Raw genomic sequence first — 21,262 nt, 5'->3', positions numbered from 1 at the left:
CCTGACCACTGAAGAACAGGGTAAAAGGGGGCTAACAAAGTATCAGAGAAACAGATGGACTACAGTCTGTAACTGTAGAACTACAAAGTGCACCTATATAGTAAGTGGAGCTGATAAAATGGACAATGAGTGTAGAAACAAGGAGGTGGTCATAATGTTATGCCTGGTGGGTGTAAGTGCTGTTGATACGGGTCCTTTAAGTGCCTCATGTGACCTACAAATGCAGACTAAACCAAGTCACCCAAACCACAGAACGTTCAGTACAAAATAGGTTTAATAGAACAAAAATATCTTCAGTGTTGTGTAGCGTGAATTCATCCCAACATAAACAACAACATAACATCATACAGGGAACGCAAACACTGACTTTAAGGTTGCATTATTCTTAAAGTTCAAACTAAAAGCCAGCAGGCCAAGTGCTTCCGTTTGGTCCATCCTCTATTTCCATATGGCCTCACCAGCCACAGCGGGAAAGCAAAAGATGGAGAGAAATCATCACGCCGCGCGTGATTTACATAAAACATAAACAGTCATGATCACAATCTTCCGTGATGGTCATAATGGTCACAGGTAATAAACAAACACTAAAACTGAAAACAAACAAAAACATTAAACCTAGAGATGTTTCAGAAATCATCCAGAGTGTCGGCTTTGGGGATGGACAGGCCTCGCTCCTTCACCGCCTGCAGCTTCTTCTTCTCGGACTCCTGCTTGGCCTGCTGCTCCACCCGCTGCTCCTGCAGAATCTCCTCGATGGACACTCTCTGGAGGATCTGGTCACATTCTTTGTCGAGGTCCTACAGAGAGAGAAGAACCAACCCGGAGTTATTCGTTCAGATTCAGAACAGACTCAGTTTATATCACAATACCTACATTTAGAGTCAGTTATTCATTCAGCCTAATGAGAAACTGTAGAACAGACTCAGCTTATATCACAATACCTACATTTAGAGTCGGTTATTCATTCAACCTAATGAGAAACTGTAGAACAGACTCAGTTTATATCATTTTATAGTGTGATATTAATTTGATACCTTGCTGCTCCCTCCAGACAAATTAAATTAACAAACATTACTCAGCGCCACCCTCTAAAGGCATCATTAATAAACATCAAATAAACAAACATCGACAAACATCACTGCCGCCCCCTGAAGTGTTAAAACATCGCATAATTATGTGATAGAAAATGCATAGATCAGGTGTAGTTTATATGTTGTGTAATCGACTAAAACCAGGGGTCGCAACCCAAACGCTAAGAAGAGCCATTTAATCCTTTCAACAAAAATCAAACCACCTTGGGAGCCTCAACATTTTATGTCCATTTTACCATCTTGGCTGTAAATATGTCTCAGTATGGGTTAATGTACTGGTACAGGCTAACAAATTCAATACAAACAAAAAACGCAGATTTACTTTGCTCTGCTTTAAGCTGTAGCTCAGCTATAGCTGCTTCTCTCGCATCTCCAGCAGGAAACTTTTCGTCAAAAGTAGAACAGTTTCTTGTCAAATGTCTCTCAATGTTCGACTTTTTGTGAGGCTGAAGTCGCTTCTCATTCGCCAGCTTCTTGTCTGAATGTTCCTGTTGCACCTTAAATGGTGCCGGAGGTGCCAGAATGTAACTGCAGCTCCATTGATTTCACTCCACTGAATTCAGCTTTGTGACTTTTCAGTGTTTGTCAGTTACGTTTAATCTGTTAGCAGATTAAACGTATCAGGAAACCAGCTGGAGTGATTAAAAACGCAAATCAGTCCATTCGTCTCCAAATTATCGATGTTCGTCTAAAATCTTTCTCTTTGTCGTTTCGTTAGCTACTAGCTAGGTGAGACTGTTTTCTGTGTTGCTATGGTGACCAGCAGTCTGCGCTGATCTTCAGGGTTAAAGGGTGAATTAGCAGTTCTACATTAACTCCAGAGTTTAAGACCATTTATTGTTAAATGAATTCTGCTGTGGAGCCACAACAGGGCTCGACCCCTGGATTAAACGTTACCATATCGTTGTTTCCAGCCTGTCTAGTTTTGACTGCAGGGTCCAGGGTGAGCGCTACAGTTCCTCATTACACTGAATGAGATTTAGCAGCTATGACAGAAAGCACTTGTGGGCGGAGCTTACATCAATTATGATAAACAGGGCTTCTGCTTCTTATCAGAATGGGTTATTTTATTATGACGTGCTTAAAACTAGTCTTGTTTCCATGGAGACATCTTAAGAACAACAAAGGAAGTCTGTACTTACAACTTCTCCAAGTAGGACAACGTTTTCTCCTCTGACGACGAATATCCCTCGGGGTATGTCTCCGAATTTTTTACCGACATGGATTCGCTCCACTGTCTGATGCAAAACTAAATTGGCTGTGGTTGAGAAACAAAGCTGTGGTATTACACTTTAAACAGTCAGAGTAGATGGCAGTTTATTTAATACTAAAAGTTTTTAAATCCACATTAATGCTATAGAAATCACAAAGAAATTATTTTTACGTGCACAAGACATCGACAGATCACGATCCCCAGTAAAATAACACCACAACAGTTGTAGGCAAAAGTTTGGGCACCCCCAGCCAAATTACATATTTTGTTGGTTTTTGAAGTGGAACACAAAAACAACTAAGCAATTTTTTTTCTGCAAATGTTGACAGACAGTTCATATTTGATTTGATTTTCATTAAAAAAAATAATAATAAAAAAATAAAGCAGGAATTGTGACATAAGCAATTATTGTGACAATTATTTTCATATAAATATATCATTAATTATTGTAATATAATTATTTATTAGTATTATTGGTTATTATTAGTATTAGTATTACTACATCAGTACTTAACATCACCATTGACAGATACGTTTCTGTTCTTGTTTTAGGAATTTTTATGCACTTTATAGTTACTATTTTTTTTCCATTTTCTGTAATTTGGCCAAATTTTCCTTACACTTTTGCCACAACTGTAGGCCATGAATTAACATTCAGACACTGAGCTTTAATGAGCTAATTTAACTCAATGTAGTCAACATCAGGCCTACATACCGAACTGATCTATACTTCTGAGGATCCCAATCAGCGTTCTCCCATCTCTCAGCAGAACCAGGTGCTTTTCTGGAAAAAGGAGAAAAAATGAGTCACCTCTAACTCACAGACTGTGGTCATATTAAAAAGGAGTTTCACTGTTTCACATAATTCAGTGTTTGAGATGTAAACAGAGTGATTCAGAGTGGTTTGGTATGAGATGGTTCAGATGTCTTTACAGTGGAGGTGATAGGAACCAGGGGTCGCCATGACTACAACACAAATATAGACGTTTTATTTACTATCCAAAACCACCGGTGAACCTACACGAGTCTTCTGAGTTTATATGGAATGTTGATGATGGAAAATAGTGGAAAATCTGAAATAATAAGTTTTCTTTGGGGACTATTTTGCCTCACAACACCTTCAGTCATCAGGCAGCAAATTCATAACCATTTCATGTAGTAACTTTCTGTGAGGGAGCTTTTAGAGGTGGACGTCTGGTTCCTATCACCACCACTGTGAACAATTCTGACTCGGTAAGTTTCTCTAGAACAGAGCGTTTCACACCAAACCACTCTGAATGACTGTTTACATACCTTTAAGGCCAATTTCTAAGTAATTTTTAACAGTGGTCTACAGGAAATTAACAATCAATCAATCTATCTGTTGAGTTTCAGCAACAACACAACTGTACAAACCACATTCAAAGGGTAAAAGCAAAAGGGACCAAATTAGAAAATCCTTTCTTAGAAAAAAGTGACCTGAATAACAAGCACCCTTGTAAAAAATTATCCATGATGATTGATTAGATTGGCTCCGGTCATCCTACACACCTTCACTTAAAAGTCTGGACTCATAATTTATCATATTTTATGTACAAAAAAACACTTATAAAACATAGATTTACATCTTAAACTAGACATGTTTAGACCTTTTATTCAATATTTCAAGGACTGAGTTATTAAACGCAGCAAATTATATACTATAATTATTTATTTGGAAATTTTTTGTAAAGTTATGTACCGTACGATTTGGTCGTTTGTAAAACAGGCATCCTGAATATTAATTTTATTAGAACATGCTTGATGTTACGCAGTTACAGTTCATCATATATATCATATCATATAAGTGTCTTACTAATTAATTGAAATAAATATATATGTGTGTGTACACACACACACATACATATATATACATACATACATACATACACAAATATATATATATATATATATATGCACGTGTCTAGCACATTAGAATCCATTTTATTCTTTCATCTGCCATCTAAATTGTACTGTGTTGGGGAAAAAGCTTTAATATTTACAAGTTTTCAAATGTACTTGAGTTATTGTGTATTTTAGTCTCATAAGTGTCCACCAACAGGACTCTCTCTGTCTTTAACGTGTATTTTAGGACTAATCTGCTGTTTTCCAGCTCCTGTAAGAAGCTGAAGTTGACTTCTTACTCAAATTTTCCGTTCCACCTTAAATAGTCCAGCAATTACAGTGAGGAGCCCGAGGCGCCAGAACGAAACTGCTGCAGTATTTAAGGTGGAACGGAGAGTTCCAAGCAGAAGCCAACTCCAGCCGCAGTGCTACTCTGGTCTTCAGCGGTTTCAGGCCGGAGTAAAACCCCCGGAGGTCTGTGACTCACTGTCGATGTCCTCGATGAGGCTGGCGGTGCCCGGCATGTAGTTCATCCTGCAGACATGCGGCGAGTTTGAGGAGAAAAACCCGGAGAAACTGAGGAAACCTCTGCCACAGCAAATCCAGCAGCGGCGCTCATATAGGAGAACATCCGGGTCACTCTGACCCTTTAAAGGGCCCACACGCTTTTAAATCTCTTTTTATTTAAATAGCTACAAATAATTTTTTACTTTTTAAAAATCTTATCACTTAATTTTTACTTACCATTTTTACCTTTTTTTTTTTTATTCTCTTTTTAATTTTGGATCAAAATGTATTTGCAATTTTGTTACTTTTTACAGTTTGTTGATCTTTTACTCGCCAACTTTTATTTTGTATTCATTATCCTAGCTTTAATCTCTAATTTATGGCGCTTTTATCTTTTATTGTATTATTTATTTTATTAATTTGTTGTAAATAATCAGAGTAGATTTTGTTTTAAATTGTGTTTGATTTTTAAATTTTGTTTTTATTTTTTAATTCTAATAAAATGTTTTACTTTCTATCTTTTATTTTTATCCTTAAATTATTACTTTCATTTTTCTTTTATTGTACTGTTTATTCTTCTTTTATTTTACCTTATATTTTATGTGTTTTAATTTTCAGATTTTGTGAATTGGCATGCGGTCTATCCCTGTCTGTGATTGGCTAGGATGTTTTCCTCTCTGTTTCTGATTTGTTAATTTGTGTCTTCTTTTATCTGTTTATCTGATTGGTTATTTATCTATTTGTGATTAGTTGTTTGCTTTTTTCCATCTTGGTCTGCAGGATCTTTGTGTTATGTGTGAATGTTCAAGTAGTTAAACTGATAAAAATCTTCACCAACGAGAGAAATTTTAATACAGATCTTGACTAAATAGTTATTTTTGATAGATAGATTTATATAAAAAATGTACAGAGCCTGTAAGGTGACATGGTGATTAATATATTAATATATTAAGCTTAGTTACTATATTGAAGTCACAAATTACTATACTGAGGTCACAAATTACCATATGGAGGCCACAATTTACTACACTGAGGGCACAGATTACTATACTGAGGCCACAAAATACTATACTGAGGTCACAAATTACTATACTGAGGTCACACATTACTATACTGAGGGCACAGATTACTATACTGAGACCACAAATTACTATATTGAGGCCACAAATAAATAAAAGTCATGCAACTAATCAATTACTAAGTTGCCAATTGATCTCTACAAGTTCTCCAGCACATTTTGCTCCAAGCCTCCTCCCTACGAAACACACGCGGCTAGCCCTTCACAATAAGAGTCCTGGCCAGAACAACCCAGAGAATAAATGCTAGAGAACTAACACTCTAAAATAAACACTATGAACACGCTACAATATTAAGGACACGAATTAATATACTGAGGCCACGAGTTAAGAATCGCAAGTCGTGGCCTCGAGATATCAATTCGTGGCCTCAATATATTAATTCGTGGCCACGCCTTTTAAAAAAAAATCACCATGTCACCTTAGGGTCTCCGTAAAAACGCGCTTGGAGGTTTAAATAAATATTTAATCACTCAGGTCAGGCTGCAGCAGCGCGGACCTTCAGCCAGACTGCAGCCACATCCGACACGATGGCGTGAATAATAAATAAATAAATTAATAATAATAATAATAATAATATTAGTAGTAGTAATAATAACGTCCTGTCAGAGGTGGATGGCCTACGACTCAGCCGGAGCCGACAGAAGCGGGGAGGCGGCGTGGCTCCTGCAGCAGCAGCGGCACATGCAGCAGCCTAAAGCGGGCTGGAGTCCCGGATACAACCCGGAGAGCAGCTGGAGCGGAGCGATGGTAGGAGCCGGGGCTAGGCTAGGCTAGGCTAGGCTAAGCTAAGCTGCACTATACCGACTTTATATCGCTAAATAACATTCTTTACTGACTTTACCGACGAATGTTACTTAATTATGTTATGTTCTGATTAACGTTGTTGGTAAGTTTGCCTGCCCAAGCTGTAGCGAGCTGTGTCGGTTTGAACAGGCAAGTTAGCTTTAGCACAACAGCTCTTAGCTTCTATCAGCACATTCAAAACATTCACTCAGCGCTCAAAGCTGAGACTTAAACAAACACGTAACGACGCTTTATTACCACTGAATAACGAAGGTGGCTGTATTCCTGAAGTTTCCAAAGTGTTTGTAAATGTATTGCACAACTAAGTTATTCTACACTCTTAAAAGAGAGGGTTCTCCATGGTTCTGTAGTAAAGAGAATGGTTCTGTTTAGAAACGTGTGTCCTATATAGAACCATTTCATGCTTAAATGCTTCTTTGCGTGGTGTTGTTTGTTCTTTTGTTGTTAGAAGCTTTACCCTGTAACAGTACCAGAACCCTTTTGCCCTTTTTGGCGCCACGTAGAACCATTTTCAAAAAGGTTCTGTAGTGAACTATATACAACAAACACGTTCTCTGTCCGTCTGAAGAACCATTTTCACCATAGAAAGAGCTGTTTAGGAATGCAAATGGAACTCATGGTTCTAAACAGAACTAACTGATAAGGAACCTTTTTTAAGAGTTTACCAGCCAACAGCTTTCATTTAATTTATAGTTTGGTCACTATAAATGGTCACTGTTTTAGAGAAAACAAGCTTTTTACATAACCTATGAAAACTTTAGGAGCTTAGAACCTGTAAACTTCTTGTTTAGATGAGGTAAAAACAGCAGAAAAAAGAACCCCCACTTTCAGGTTGGCTGGTGCTGGGCTGGATGTATTGATGAAATATAAATATATACTTTCTACACATATCTCAGTATCAGATGAGTATTGCTAGTCTAAAATAATATCATATCGCTGCTGTTGGAAGAAAACCTCGTAAAATGGTAACTTTACAGGAGAGAGAAAAACATACTTTACTTTTAATGTAAGTCAATGGAACCAGACGTTTTTCCAAGTAATTTTGGGCTGTTTCTTTTGGTCGATTCTTTGTAAAATTTGCACACAATGTAAAGGACAAAAGGCATTTTCAAATTATGTCAAAAACAGAAAAACGGCAAAAATGGAGATGCAAGGTTTTGTTCCAACAGCAGTGATTTACAACCCCATTTCCAAAAAAGTTGGGACGCTGGGAAAAATGTAAATAAAAACAAAATGCAAAGATGTGCAAATCATTTAAACCCAATATTTCATTGGAAATAGTACAGAGACAACAAATCAAATGCTGAAAAATAAATGCCCATTTTAAATTTGATGCCAACAACACGTTCCAAAACAGTTGTGACAGAGGCAACAAAAGGCTTGTAAAGTTGTGTAATGCTAAAAAAACACCTGGTGGTTAATTGGCAACAGGTCAGTAACATGGTTGGGTATAAAAAGCATCTCAGAGAGGCTGAGTCTTTCAGAAGTAAACCACTGTGAAAGACTGCATGATCAAATAGTGCAAAGAAAACAGCAAAGAACTTTTGCTTTTCATCATCTACGCTATGTAATATCATTAAAATATTCAGAGAATCTGGAGAAATCTCTGTATGTAAGGGACAAAGCCAAGAACCAGTATTTGCTGGCCGTGATCTTTGGGCCCTCAGACAGCACTGCATTAAAAACAGACATGATTCTGTAGTGGAAATCACTGCATGGGCTCAGAAACACTTCTGAAAACCACTGTCTGTGAAAACTGTGGGTCACTGCATCCACAAATGCAAGTTAAAACTCTAAAACACAAAGAAGAAACTGTATATAAACAGGATTCAGAAATGCTGCCACCTTCTCTGGGCCTGAGCTCATTTAAAATGGACTGAGGGGAAGTGGAAAAGTGTCCTGTGGTCCGACAAATCAACATTTGAAATTCTATTTGGAAATCATGGTCACTGTGTCCTGCGGGCTGAAGGCCACTTAGCTTGTTATCAGTGCACAGTCCTAAAGCCAGTATTCATGATGGTATAGGGGGGTATTAGAGCACATGGCATGGGTGACGTGCACATCTGTGAAGGCGCCATTAATGCTGAATGATATATACATGTTTTGGCAACATATGCTGCCATCCAGACAATGTCTTTTTCAGGGAAGGCCTTGATTATTTCAGCAAGACAATGTCAAACCACATTCTGCATGTATTACAACAGCATTGATCCATATTAAATTTATATAAAGATCACTATTGTTGTGTGACAATTATATTGGTATACTGGTATAGACAGTATATCGCCCAGCATTACATATGGGATCTGTTACTTATTGTTAAGTTTTAACAGTATTACTGTAGTATATTTAAATTGTCAGGCTATCGTTAGGGTGGGCGATATGGCAAAAATACCTCAAGGCATTCAGGTAGTGTTGTTTAAGTACTGACAATATCCACAGTATACTCAGAAAAAGCGTATCATGGCATAATTTATTATGATTATGATAAAATATTCTAGTATTGCCCACTTCTAGGCTAACATTACAATTTCCAGTTAATCAAGTAGATGTAGGCTGAATTATGTTTTTGGTTTGCGTTGAACTTGATCTTAAACTGGGATTAGTGACCACTTGTTTAACATATTTTAGAACCATTTAGAACTTCTTCATTTCTAACAATGTACTGCTTTATCACAGGATTCAAATCCATATTGTGGCTATCCACCAAACTATTGGTACCCTCATTCACATACAGCTGGACCCTATGGTAACGCGTACCCATCTGGAGCGGAGGTCAATGGACAAGCGCCGTACAATCCACAGGTACTGTGTGATAAAGCTCTACTCCAGCTATATTAGCTTTCCCACGCTCAGTTAAGATAACAACAGATCAAAAGGCCATGTCTGTCAGAAGGTTTTGTTATTTTGTTAGCATAAAGTGGAGCTGAACTGGATTTCTACTGGATTAAAATCTGGATTATTACTGTCAGACTGTAAAAACTGTGCACACTCTAGATTCATACTGGGTTAAAATCACTCCACAGTTATTACTGTCAGACTAACAACTATGCACACTGCAGATTCACACTGGATTAAAATCACTCCACAATTATTACCGTCAGACTGTAAAAACTACACACCGCAGATTCATACTGGATTAAAATCACTCCACAATTATTACTATCAGACTGTAAAAACTACACACTGCAGATTCATACTGGATTAAAATCACTCCACAATTATTACTGTCAGACTGTAAAAACTACACACACTGCAGATTCATACTGGATTAAAATCACTCCACAGTTATTACTGTCAGACTGTAAAACTACACACACTGCAGATTCATACTGGATTAAAATCGCTCCACAATTATTATCAGACTGTAAAACTACACACACTGCAGATTCATACTGGATTAAAATCACTCCACAGTTATTACTGTCAGACTTTAAAAACTACACACACTAATTGGTTAAATTATATAAGCTCCTCTGGTGAAACTAATCCAGCTCCAGAAGGGCTTTAGCTGAAAGCCTAACTGTGCTGTGACCTTTTCCAGGCGATGTCAGGCTATCCCAACGGGGTGTACAATCCTGGACAGTACTCGGCAAACATGATGCACCCTTCCAATCCGTTCTACTGCAGTGAGCAGATTCCTCCAAGGCAACCACCCCAGTATCACAATCAGCCTTGCCCCGATCGGACCACCGGGAATTCCTCTCAGCCTCCTTATTCTGTGCCACACTGCCAAGGGGTAGGTGCACATATTCAACATACTGTTTAACTGACTCAATGGCACCTTATTATAGAACAGTTTGAAGGTGGTTTTAAATTTGGTTCAAATGTAAAGCAGCCCGATCCATATGAAAATAATGTTTGTAAGCATGTCATTCATCCGGGATTCATAACTGACAGTTCTCTCATTATGTAAAATATGTCTTGGTCTGTTTACATAATGATGTTTGTTGCTGTTTGACCACAGCTGTGAGCGGTGTTTGTGCTTGAGGCGTCCTGAGATCTGTCTTTGTTTATTCCAATTTAAAAATAATGTAACGGATAAAATTAGTGGTGTAACGATGCAGATTTTAAGTCCAACACATTGTGGCTCAGATAAATACAATGTTTATTTCAAAACAAAAGCAAATTAGCATGTCCTTGTGCAAAGTAAGGCTAAAGACCAAAGCTGTTGAACATACTCAGTGCTGCAGACAGATATTGTGCCTGTACAAAAAGCAGCCTCTATGGTATGGTGTGCATTTTGGAACATTCAGACTGAAAATGACTTTGACCTCGTTTAAAAAAAAAATAAAATAAAATAAAAAAAACACCAGTAAAAACATGTCTCGGCTCTCGTTCATCAGGCCAGATAGGTAATTTGAATTGATTCAGAGGAAAAGGTGAAGGCTGTGCATTTGTCTTATTTGTCAACATGGAAAAACAAGGTAAAAAAAAACTGTGTTAAAAAAGTACATTTCTAAAGATAATTCCAAAAAATGGATTCAGGGAATGGCTTTTTACTTACAGTAGGGGGGAGGGGTTTAAAGAAAGTAAAGAGCTAAACTGAGTACTTTGTGTGATTTATGTTCTTTCTCACTAGATTAATCACAGTGTAGTACAACCACAGGTTCAAATGAACTGCACTTAATTATGTCTCTTTCATTTGACAACAATTAACTCATGTGGCATAACTACATTACTCCCTAAAAAACCCAGTTTAGCCATTTAGCATGTTTATTTTTCACACAGTTGCCCAAATAAGACGACTCTGAACGATACAGAATCAGATCTATCAAAATTAGCTGCACCCATATGGGTAGTTCTGCTAATTGACAGTGGCTTCCATGAAAGACTGTACACAAGAGACACTGGGAAGAAAGCAAAGGGGGGGGGGTAGGGTGGGTGGCGGTTTGCCATTAAAAAAAATAATCAGCAAACCATCTGCCATAAACATGTCTCAGCTCTCGTTTATCAGGGCAAATAGGTAGTTTGAAATGGCCTCTGAGAACAAAGTGAAGTCTGTTCTTTTTTTTTTTTAACTTTGCAAGTGAAGCACAATTAAAACTGTAGCTATTTCTGCAAGTGTAACATTAAATCATGTAGATATTGAGTGAGTGTGTAAGCAAGTTAACGCATTGTCAATTTTCCTGAACATATAGTTCACACAAATAAACTATGCGCTGGGCAACATGGAAAAACAATGTGAAAAAATGGTCAAGTTTGTGTATAAATCCTAATTTGTCACATGGTTACCCAAATAAGATGACTCTGAACAATACAAAATTAAATTCATTAGAATTAGCTGCACCCATGTGGATAGCTCTGCTCATTGACAGTGGTTTCCATGAAGGACTGTACACAAGAGACACTGGGAAGAGAGCGAGGGGCGTATCGGCCGTACAGGTTTACTTTTCCAGCGTTCATTTTTTCAGGTTTTCAGTGTATGCCCTAATTTGTCTTTATGTATTTCTCCTGCTTTTCACTCTCTCAGGGTCCTGGATATCCGCCCAGTTCGTACCCACACTATGGAGACGGGTGCCCACCTAACGCCCCGTATCCCGCCCAGCGGCCCCAGCCTGAAGCCTGGCCCCATTCGGGCGGGTACGGACCGACACCCCCTCAGCAGCAGTGGCCGTCTGGCACCCAGCCAGCTCACGGGCCGTACGCTAACCATGCTAACCATGTACGGCCTCCGCATCCTCCACCCTGGCAGGGTCCGGCTCCGCCTCCGTACGAACACAAGGTACCTATCTGTCCAATCACTCATGGCATTCTTGATCAGCTAAGGGTGCGTTTATGTTTGTGATTATCTATCTATATCGGTTTATCTGTCTATATAATTAGTTTTTTCCCCCACACAAAAAAATATGAAATTGTTAGTCACAACCATTTTGAATTAATCCATGAAATGTCAGGGAATAGTCACTTGGTCACTTAGACCCCCTTTATGACAACTTTGGCTTTTGGTGATAGGAAAATGTGATTTTTTTCCTAAAGCTATGAACTTGGAATATGGGATCACAAACAAGATTTTTTATGAATAAATTGAATATTGCAGAATTAAATGTTTTCAGTGATCAAATATTTCAAAAATCACAGCCTATTGGGTCAATTTGACCCCCTTTTATGCATTTTAGGTTAAAAAAGAGACTCTTGTTTGGAAAAAAAAAGGGCTGTAGGGTTTTTATACATTTTATAATTTGAATGACTGTAATTTTGTAGTTTTCTTAGATGCTTGATGGCACTCAGAACTGTATGAGCTTAAACAGGGGGTCCTCAAATGCTATGGTAATGATGGGTTGTATTTGAGTCTGACTGTAATGTCGTTGGTCAAAGCTGTTGTCATTGTGACAATACAAGATGATTCAAAAAGATTCATCTGATTTCAAAATGATTCATTTCCCTTGTAAATCGTTACAGATCAATGCAGTGAACTGTAAATGGTTTAAATTAGCATAAAGTTTATTATGTAATTGTACAAGGTCTCAGTATGAACCTCCTCCAGCTGTACAGACAACATCAACACCATAGTCAAACTCATCCCATACTGGATTGAGCATGTCGGGTGTCGCTGCACTCACGGCTCTTTCAGTGCGATTTCGGAGATCATCCAGTGTTGTGGAACCAACGACGAACACTCTGAGCTGTTGGAGCTTCACTGCCCATGAAAATCACTCTGCACAGTTATGACCGATTCACTCTTATTGATGTGGAGAACGCAGAACGCTTTCTGCTCAGGGGTCTCATCTCCTCTCAGACTGAAGGGAGCCATCTTCCACTGACAGTCATATATATATATACACACACACACACACACACACACATATATGAAGGGAAATTAGTGTTACAATAGCAAGACATAATTGCACATAAAATTGCCGATATTACATAGAAATATAGGCAAGTTATAAAGTATAAATAAGTATGAGAGAGTAGAAATAAAAGTTTTTGGATATTTACAGAGCATTTAAGATGTGTTGTCTTTACAAGAGAACAGGTGTTGCACTAAGTGGTTTGAGGTAGTTTATAACACAACGGGTATAAACATAACTAGGAATATCAGCAGTATTTACAGTCCAAAGTGCGCAGTGAGAGTCATTACAGTAGCAGGTTATGATATATTGCACAGTGTGAATTAACCAGAGAGGTGATGTAGTGATGTGACTCAGCTCAGTTCAGACAGCAGGAGCTCATTACCATCTCTGCAGTGAGGAGACTCATTGTAGACCCTTACAGACATATATGTATATCAGTCAGGTTCTAGATCATCACAGTAAAATTTGTTTAATTTCTTAACAGCGCTGCAGCAAGAAGCAGCACTACAGGCGCATTGACTAAGCGCTAATCCAGTAGGCCAACATAAGTTGCTCTGACTGCCTAGAAGACTCTGTGAAAGTGGAACTAGCTGGACTACTCAACTAACAAAGAGTATACAATTAATAAAGCACACTCACGTAATATCACAGCCCTCTATGCATATAGTAATAAATAAAGAGCACAACTCTGACTGCTGGAGTACGTTTATATGGGCAAAATGTTATAAATATGACAGTCTCAGGCTCAAATGCAGTATCAGTATGCAATACGCACGATCTGTGTAAAAGTCAGTTCATAAATATTGAAATAAATGGAACAACCACTGTATCGTCACAAGTCTGTCTACAATACACCGATCAGGCATAACATTATGACCACCTCTTTGTTTCTACGCTCATTGTCCATTTTATCAGCTCCACTTACTATATAGGTGCACTTTGTAGTTCTACAGTTACAGACTGTAGTCCATCTGTTTCTCTGCATACTTTGTTAGCCCCCTTTTACCCTGTTCTTCAGTGGTCCCATGGACCCTCACAGAGCAGGTACTATTTAGGTGGTGGATCATTCTCAGCACTGCAGTAACACTGACATGGTGGTGGTGTGTTAGTGTGTGTTGCGCTGGTCTGAGTGGATCAGACACAGCAGTGCTGCTGGAGTTTTTAAACACCTCAGTGTCACTGCTGGACTGAGAATAGTCCACCAACCAAAAATATCCAGCCAACAGCGTCCTGTGGGCAGCGTCCTGTGACCACTGATGAAGGACTAGAGGACGACCAACACAAACTGTGCAGCAGCAGATGAGCTATCGTCTCTGACTTTACATCTACAAGGTGGACCGACAAGGTAGGAGAGTCTAATAGAATGGACAGTGAGTGGACACAGTGTTTAAAAACTCCAGCAGCACTGCTGTGTCTGATCCACTCAGACCAGCATAACACACACTAACACACCACCACCACGTCAGTGTTACTGCAGTGCTGAGAATGATCCACCACCCAAATAGTACCTGCTCTGTGAGGGTCCATGGGGGTCCTGACCACTGAAGAACAGGGTAAAAGGGGGCTAACAAAGTATCAGAGAAACAGATGGACTACAGTCTGTAACTGTAGAACTACAAAGTGCACCTATATAGTAAGTTGAGCTGATAAAATGGACAATGAGCATGGATACAAGGAGGTGGTCAGAATGTTATGCCTGATCGGTGTATTTACCCATATCAGTGTGTGTTAAGCTCGGGTTTGAAGCATGTTGTTCGTGTCTGTTCATGTTGTTCAACTTTCAAGCAGCAGACATCGTGACTCCAGTAGACACGCTCATCGAAACGTGTGGACAGGCTAAAGATAACTCGGGTCAGATAGGGTGCTGTTCTCCAGCAGAGGTCATCCCAGTCTTTCATGCCTTTCTTTTACTCTCACACATCGGCAGAGCTTAAGGGAACTCCAGCTTAGAGAAAGCACATACCAGCTGACCCTTAGTGACCGTCTGTGACGTCCTAAAGCTGGTTATATAATAGAGCTGAGCTCCACCATTCTTACACTCAGAGACTTTTCACATTTACTTGCGCAGGACATTCAACTCTCAGCCTACAGTTTACTCAGTTACAAAACAGAGTCACATGGTGGTTTGAGTTGACCTTGAAATCAAAACAGTTAATTCATGTATGTGGCTTTATTAGGCATGATGTGTCTTTTAAAAGACAAAATTCTTGTTTTCTCTCATTAAAATGTGACTTTTGCCCCTCCTCTAAACCACTCACCATGCAGCAGTGGGTGGAGCACAAGTAAATTAATTGCTAGTGTTGTTTTACCTCAATAAGTGTCTCTACAGCAAAACATTTCACATCAGACCCCTCTGAACAACTTTGTTTACAGCTCAACCACTGAGATATCCTGATATTTTGGTGGAATTCTCCCTTGAGTGTGGTAAACATGGATATGTGTACTAGTATTTGTTACTATTTGAAAAAATCCCAATAGTCTATATTATTGTCCATGGGAGGGGGCTGTGTGGGGGGTTCTTATTCCTATTAAATTATTTAATACAATAATGGTACACAAATGTTTTGATGCATGTTTATTTGGTCACTTCCCATGTACAGTAAAGGAAACATGAACATCAGTATAGTATTGAAATGTTTTCAAACTTTTCCCTTAGCTGACTCAGCAAGAGGCACCGCAAGGACTAACTGATGAATAATCAATATCTAGTTGTGGTTTTTTTTTGTTGTTTTGGTCGTTCATTTAATCTCAGTCTCTTAATCGGTTTCTCACGGTAATGCAGCAGAACTTTGCTAGCTAGCTAAATATTAGCTCGGCTCAAGTCAGTTAGTCATCATTTGTTCATTCATATATCTGCATCGATCTATATCTATTTATGTATCTATATAATTTATTTATTCTTTCCCCCCACAAATAAAATATGAAACTGACAGTCAAAACCATTTTGGATTAATCCATGGAATATTAAGAAATAAAATATTGTTGTTAACAAAATTGTATAAAAAATTCCGTAGGAATTCCATAGGAAGCACAAAGTCATTTAGACCCCCTTTATGATGATTTCAGCTGGTGGTACAAAAATGTTATTTTTTTTCCCGAAGCTGTGACCTTCAAATATGAGGCACACAAACAAGATATTTAAGGAATACATGGAATATTAAGGAATTAAATATTTTTAATGATAAAATCGTCCAAAAATCACAGCCTGTTGGGTCAATTTGACCCCTAGGTGAAAAAGAGACTCTTGTAAAAACAAGAAGTGCTATAGGGTGTGAGAAATAGACTGCAAATTATTTGGTACCTAAAGAATTCAAATTTTATAATTTGAGTAACTATAATTTTGTAGTTTTCTTTGATGCCTGATGGCACTCAAGCCTGCTTGAGCTTAAACAGGGGGTTCCTTAAACGATTCAAAAATGGTGGGTTGTATCTGAGTCAAGTTGGTCAGAGCTGTTGTCATTGTGACGATATACTCGTCCGAGCTTTACTCTCACGCTGACATCACACAGTAGACAAATGCTAAACCTCTGCTTCCTATTGATCAGGATGTATATATTTTCATAAGGAATAACAGCTAATAGCAGTAATATATGATGTTGGGACAGAAAAGTAGCTCAAATGCCGTCCCCTGTATTAAATTAATCACTAACACGAACTGTGCTACCTTTGATCTTCAAGCAGGAACCTCCGTATCCCGGTCCACCTCACCTGCATCCCCGAAACCAGCCCGCGGGCCCCAAACCTCGGCCGAACACCCCGAACCCTGGCCAGAACAAACCTGCTGAGTTCAGCGCTCCTCCTCAGATGTACAACAGAGCGAAGGGTGGTGCTGAACCTAAACCAGCTCCGAACGACCCGCCCCTGGCAGGCTCCGCCCCTGCCACGCCCATCGATAACCCCAGCCTGGCTCGAGTCCAGCAGGTCCTGGCCAGAGTCCAGCTGCTCCAGGAGGACGTGGACGAGTTTGTGGGCAAAAAGACGGACAAAAGCTACCGCTGCCTGGAGGAGCTGCTGACCAAAGAGCTGCTGGAGCTGGACTCTGTGGAAACCAACGGCCAGGACAGTGTCCGGCACGCTCGGAAGGAGGCTGTGCAGAGGATCCAGGCCATCCTGGACCGCCTGGAGAAGAAGGCCTTCTAGTCCTAGTGCCACATCATAAAGGTTCAGAGGTGGAGGGTTCGATTGGCACTTATATCGTTTTTGGTTTGGGTTTTGTTTGTTTATTTGAGATCGGGTGTAGGTTCGTTTTCTCTGAGTTGCCAGTACGTTTCTGTAAACCAGTTTCTGTTTCACAAAGCAGGACTTTGTGTTCGTTTAACCAGGTCTAAAGGAATTTGTCACCATTTCCAGCTTAATCGCCATCCAGCGCATTCAGCCAATTACTGTGGATGGTTTTTTTGACAATTTGGACCTGGTAGAAGAACAGAAACATTGACTTCTGTTTTGCTAAGTGGAGGGAAATGGATTTTATTATTGGGAAATTATTATTATCCTTGTTACTGTTGAAAATGCTGGTGTATTCCTTTAGTCAAGCCTGTCCACTAGGAAAAGAGCTAAGGGTCAGTCCTATTAGACGATCATAAACTTCTGGCTTAAGTTACCCAGTTAATTCAAAACTCCTGCTTTGTTAAACACACTTCGAGACATGGATTAAGCCTAGTCTTAGGCCGAGTCGTAATCCAGGTGGTGATTCACCATTGAAACTCTTAGGATAAGTAGATGTACTTTATTGAATCAATACTGCATCCAATTTTTAGGCTTAGTCTAAGTCTGGAAAACTGGCCCTGTTAGTTTTTGTCTATTTGTTTCTTGCAGGTAAACAGGTTTTTACAGCTGTCCGTTAAAAAGCAAACGCTACCGTACTCCGTGCCATAAACAAGAGCTCAGTTCACTTAACTGTAGTGTCAGTTTGATGTCTGTCTACAGTTTATTTGATCATTTAATGTACATTTAACTTGGCTAAACAGTTGTTAGCGGTATCAACAGTGTCCACTGAGTCATGTAGTCACAACAAAGCTACACTGAACAAACCCATCACACTCGTATGTTGTAGTTTGCATGCATATTTTATGGTTTTCTCACTCACTGCCATGTCAGAGTATTGTGGTTGATAGGAAACAGCTTAGTTCAGGGGTGGGGAGCTCCAGTGCTGGAGGGCCGGTTTCTTGCACCGTTTGCTGATTTTCCTCCTCAGACACGTGTGATTTTACTCCCTGGTTAACTACCAGGTTTAGCTGGCGTGCGAGAGAGGAGAAATGACCAAACTCTGCTGGACTGCAGCCCTCAGTTCCCCATCCCTGCCTTAGTTGATGAACGAGGAAAGGTCAGCTCTGTGTCTAATTATACCAACACACAAAACATCAGCGCCACGTCCTCATCGGGAATATAAATATAAAATAAAATATTTCACTATACTTAGTGCCAATATTAGGCTGTGTTAGTTAGACCACTTTCAGGATGAGTGGGTGCCCGCAGTGTCTGTAGCTTACATCTGAAAGTGTTCACACCACAACTTCCACTAAATATGCGCATAATTAGATAGTTAAGATGTAAACAGAGTCATTCAGAGTGGTTTGGTGTGAAACGCTCTGTTTTAGAGAAACTTACCGAGTCAGAATTCTTGAAACTTTTTTTTTCTTCACAGATTTTCCACTATTTTCCCATCATCAACATATTTAAAAGCTCAGAAGACTCGTGTAGGTTCACTGGTGGTTCTGGATAGTAAATAAAATGTCTGTATTTGTGTTGTAGTCATGGCGACCCCTGGTTCCTATCACCACCACTGTAAAGGCATCTGAACCATTTCACACCAAACCACTCTGAGTGACTCTGATTACATCTCAGTGTTTGAACTGTGCCCATTTAAGAGGTGACGGTACGTGTCCACTTGCAGCTTCGCCCCGCCGCATCCTGTTCATTTCACTGGCGAGCCCAGCGAAAAAGATCAGCTGGTTTCAACTGCATGCAAATGAATTCGCCCACCGTAATGCGTTTATCCAATCAGGCAATGGAGGCCTGATCTTCATCACAGACGACAAACATAACTTTCTTCGAGAGTAGAGAGCGGAAACTACAGCCGTCTTTCTTGCCTTTGAATGACGGTCTTATATAATGATGAAAACATCTGCTTTTATACAGAACTTTTGACTGAAGATTAGGAGGGATGATGCTTGATTGGATAAAGTTCATGCGGTTCGAGCAAGAAGTTAAAATTTAATCATACAGAGCTTCACCTGGTAAGTTAACTACCGTAATAGTGAGCTTGAAAAAGCTAGTTAACCCTATCTTGTGTAAACGATAGGGTTACTCTTGCATAACGATATAGAAACGGCCACCAGCGGCCAGCAGAGAAGTCCAGTGCGACGGAATGTGGTGAGGAAAAGTGCAAGTGGACGTGTACCGTGAGACTGTTTGGCTGAACTGTCACTTCATCTGGCTCAGTGAGAAACCCTGCAGTCCTCCAGCCCGTTGCCTCATTAGGGGGCGCTCAAACATTGCCTTCTTTGAACATTGCATACTTAAAGAAGCAGGATGCACCGTTTGATTGACAGGTAATCAGGAGACGACGATTTGAGAGAACGTGAAAGAGCGAGACGATCAATAAGCATTTTAAAGCTGAGGTATTAAACAGATCAAACGGTGGGGATGTTGTGCGGCTCCAAAACAGGCTAAACTAGCTTTTCCTCCATGGGTGACCAGAGAGGGGCTGTCCTCGGTATTGACTGGTCAGCTGTGGATGACGTATGAGGCTTTCTCATCAGCTTAGCTTTAACACAGAGTGCTTTTCAGTCATGGTGGGCGTCGTTCCAACGGCAGCAATGACAGAAGGCATGACTGGGGCACCTTCGCCATCGTTTACGTGAACAAATCCACTCTGGAGTCTGTTGTGCGTTCGCTTTCATGAATCTCATTGGCTGTTGATCTTTCTTACTCTGTTGAGTCATCAAGAACTTAGTTTAAACTTTTTGGGCTGCACAAAATGGACTAAATTGTTCTTATTGTGATTATCGTGCTGCATATTTGCGAGTGCAGTACAGGCTGCGTGTATTAAACGCATTGGTGAGTCAGTAATGCGACATAGTTTTAACCAGCCTTTGTTGGATTCAATAAACACCTCCTTTGTCAAAACAACCCTGGACACTCCTATTGAGCTGTGATTGGTCAGGATGCTCACGGCACACTGTGATTGGTTAAAGTAGCCTCATACATAATCAACAAAGGCTATTTTCGCAATAATGATTAGGAAAAGGTTCATTGTGCAGCCCTGTTAGCTAATCTCGTCATCATTCTAATAGTATTGTATTCATGACTATATTATTACTAAGCTTAATTAAAGCTGCACTATGTAAGATTTTGTTGCTACGACTGTGTTAGGAGAAATAGTCACACCACGTCGTACGTCTTTGTGTTTATGTATTAACGTCACACGCACAGGCTCAAAAAGAAGGTCCGGCTCGATGTTTAGGCCTCTCAAAATCAATATTATACTGATGAGGATGTGATGACAATAGTAATAATTCACTCACATCCTCGGACGCGTCTTTTACCAAGTTTAGACCGAGTTCTCTTCTCGGGGAAGAGGACTGAAGCACAACCCACACTACAAAGTGTTTTGCGTGCAGTTACACTGTTCCACCACAGAGGTCTCCAAATCCCCAAAGCTTACATAGTGTAGCTTTAACGACAGCCCTGTGAAATAAGTCCTCAGCGCTATGAGCTGTTTCTGTTTTCGTCTCGCTGCTCCACCTTATGCTTCCAAAGCTCCACGAACACACTCAGCACATTTTAGTACACCAGAAGCAATACTAACGGGCCTTTTTACGAAGGTTTACACAGCCTTGGACATTTTATTTCTCCTGTTTTGTTGTTTATGGGGTTGTTTCTTTTCTCTTGTTTTGTTTTGTTTTG

The 21,262-nt window shown here is 39.7% G+C and overlaps 2 protein-coding genes across 2 annotated transcripts; one reads left to right on the top strand and one right to left on the bottom strand.

Annotated features, from left to right (window-relative positions):
• Nucleotides 1–256: 256 nt before the first annotated feature.
• On the bottom strand, nucleotides 257–4,797 carry lsm1 (LSM1, U6 small nuclear RNA associated). Its single transcript, XM_036579790.1, has 4 exons — nucleotides 4,655–4,797; nucleotides 3,020–3,088; nucleotides 2,234–2,349; nucleotides 257–797 (listed from the first exon to the last, which is right to left on the bottom strand). Exons 1-4 carry the CDS (start codon nucleotides 4,698–4,700, stop codon nucleotides 627–629), a joined length of 402 nt encoding a protein of 133 aa, XP_036435683.1. The 5' UTR covers nucleotides 4,701–4,797; the 3' UTR covers nucleotides 257–626.
• Nucleotides 4,798–5,377: 580 nt separating this feature from the next.
• Nucleotides 5,378–19,036, top strand: bag4 (BCL2 associated athanogene 4). The gene is made up of 5 exons (XM_036578189.1): nucleotides 5,378–6,500; nucleotides 9,237–9,362; nucleotides 10,102–10,296; nucleotides 12,031–12,282; nucleotides 17,033–19,036. Exons 1-5 carry the CDS (start codon nucleotides 6,366–6,368, stop codon nucleotides 17,492–17,494), a joined length of 1,170 nt encoding a protein of 389 aa, XP_036434082.1. The 5' UTR covers nucleotides 5,378–6,365; the 3' UTR covers nucleotides 17,495–19,036.
• The last annotated feature ends 2,226 nt before the right edge of the window (nucleotides 19,037–21,262 follow it).

The sequence above is a fragment of the Colossoma macropomum genome, unplaced genomic scaffold (genome assembly GCF_904425465.1).
Source record: "Colossoma macropomum unplaced genomic scaffold, Colossoma_macropomum, whole genome shotgun sequence".
Lineage (NCBI taxonomy): Eukaryota > Metazoa > Chordata > Actinopteri > Characiformes > Serrasalmidae > Colossoma > Colossoma macropomum.
The sequence above is the reverse complement of the archived record's forward strand: the minus strand, read 5'-3'. Positions and strand labels throughout refer to the sequence as shown.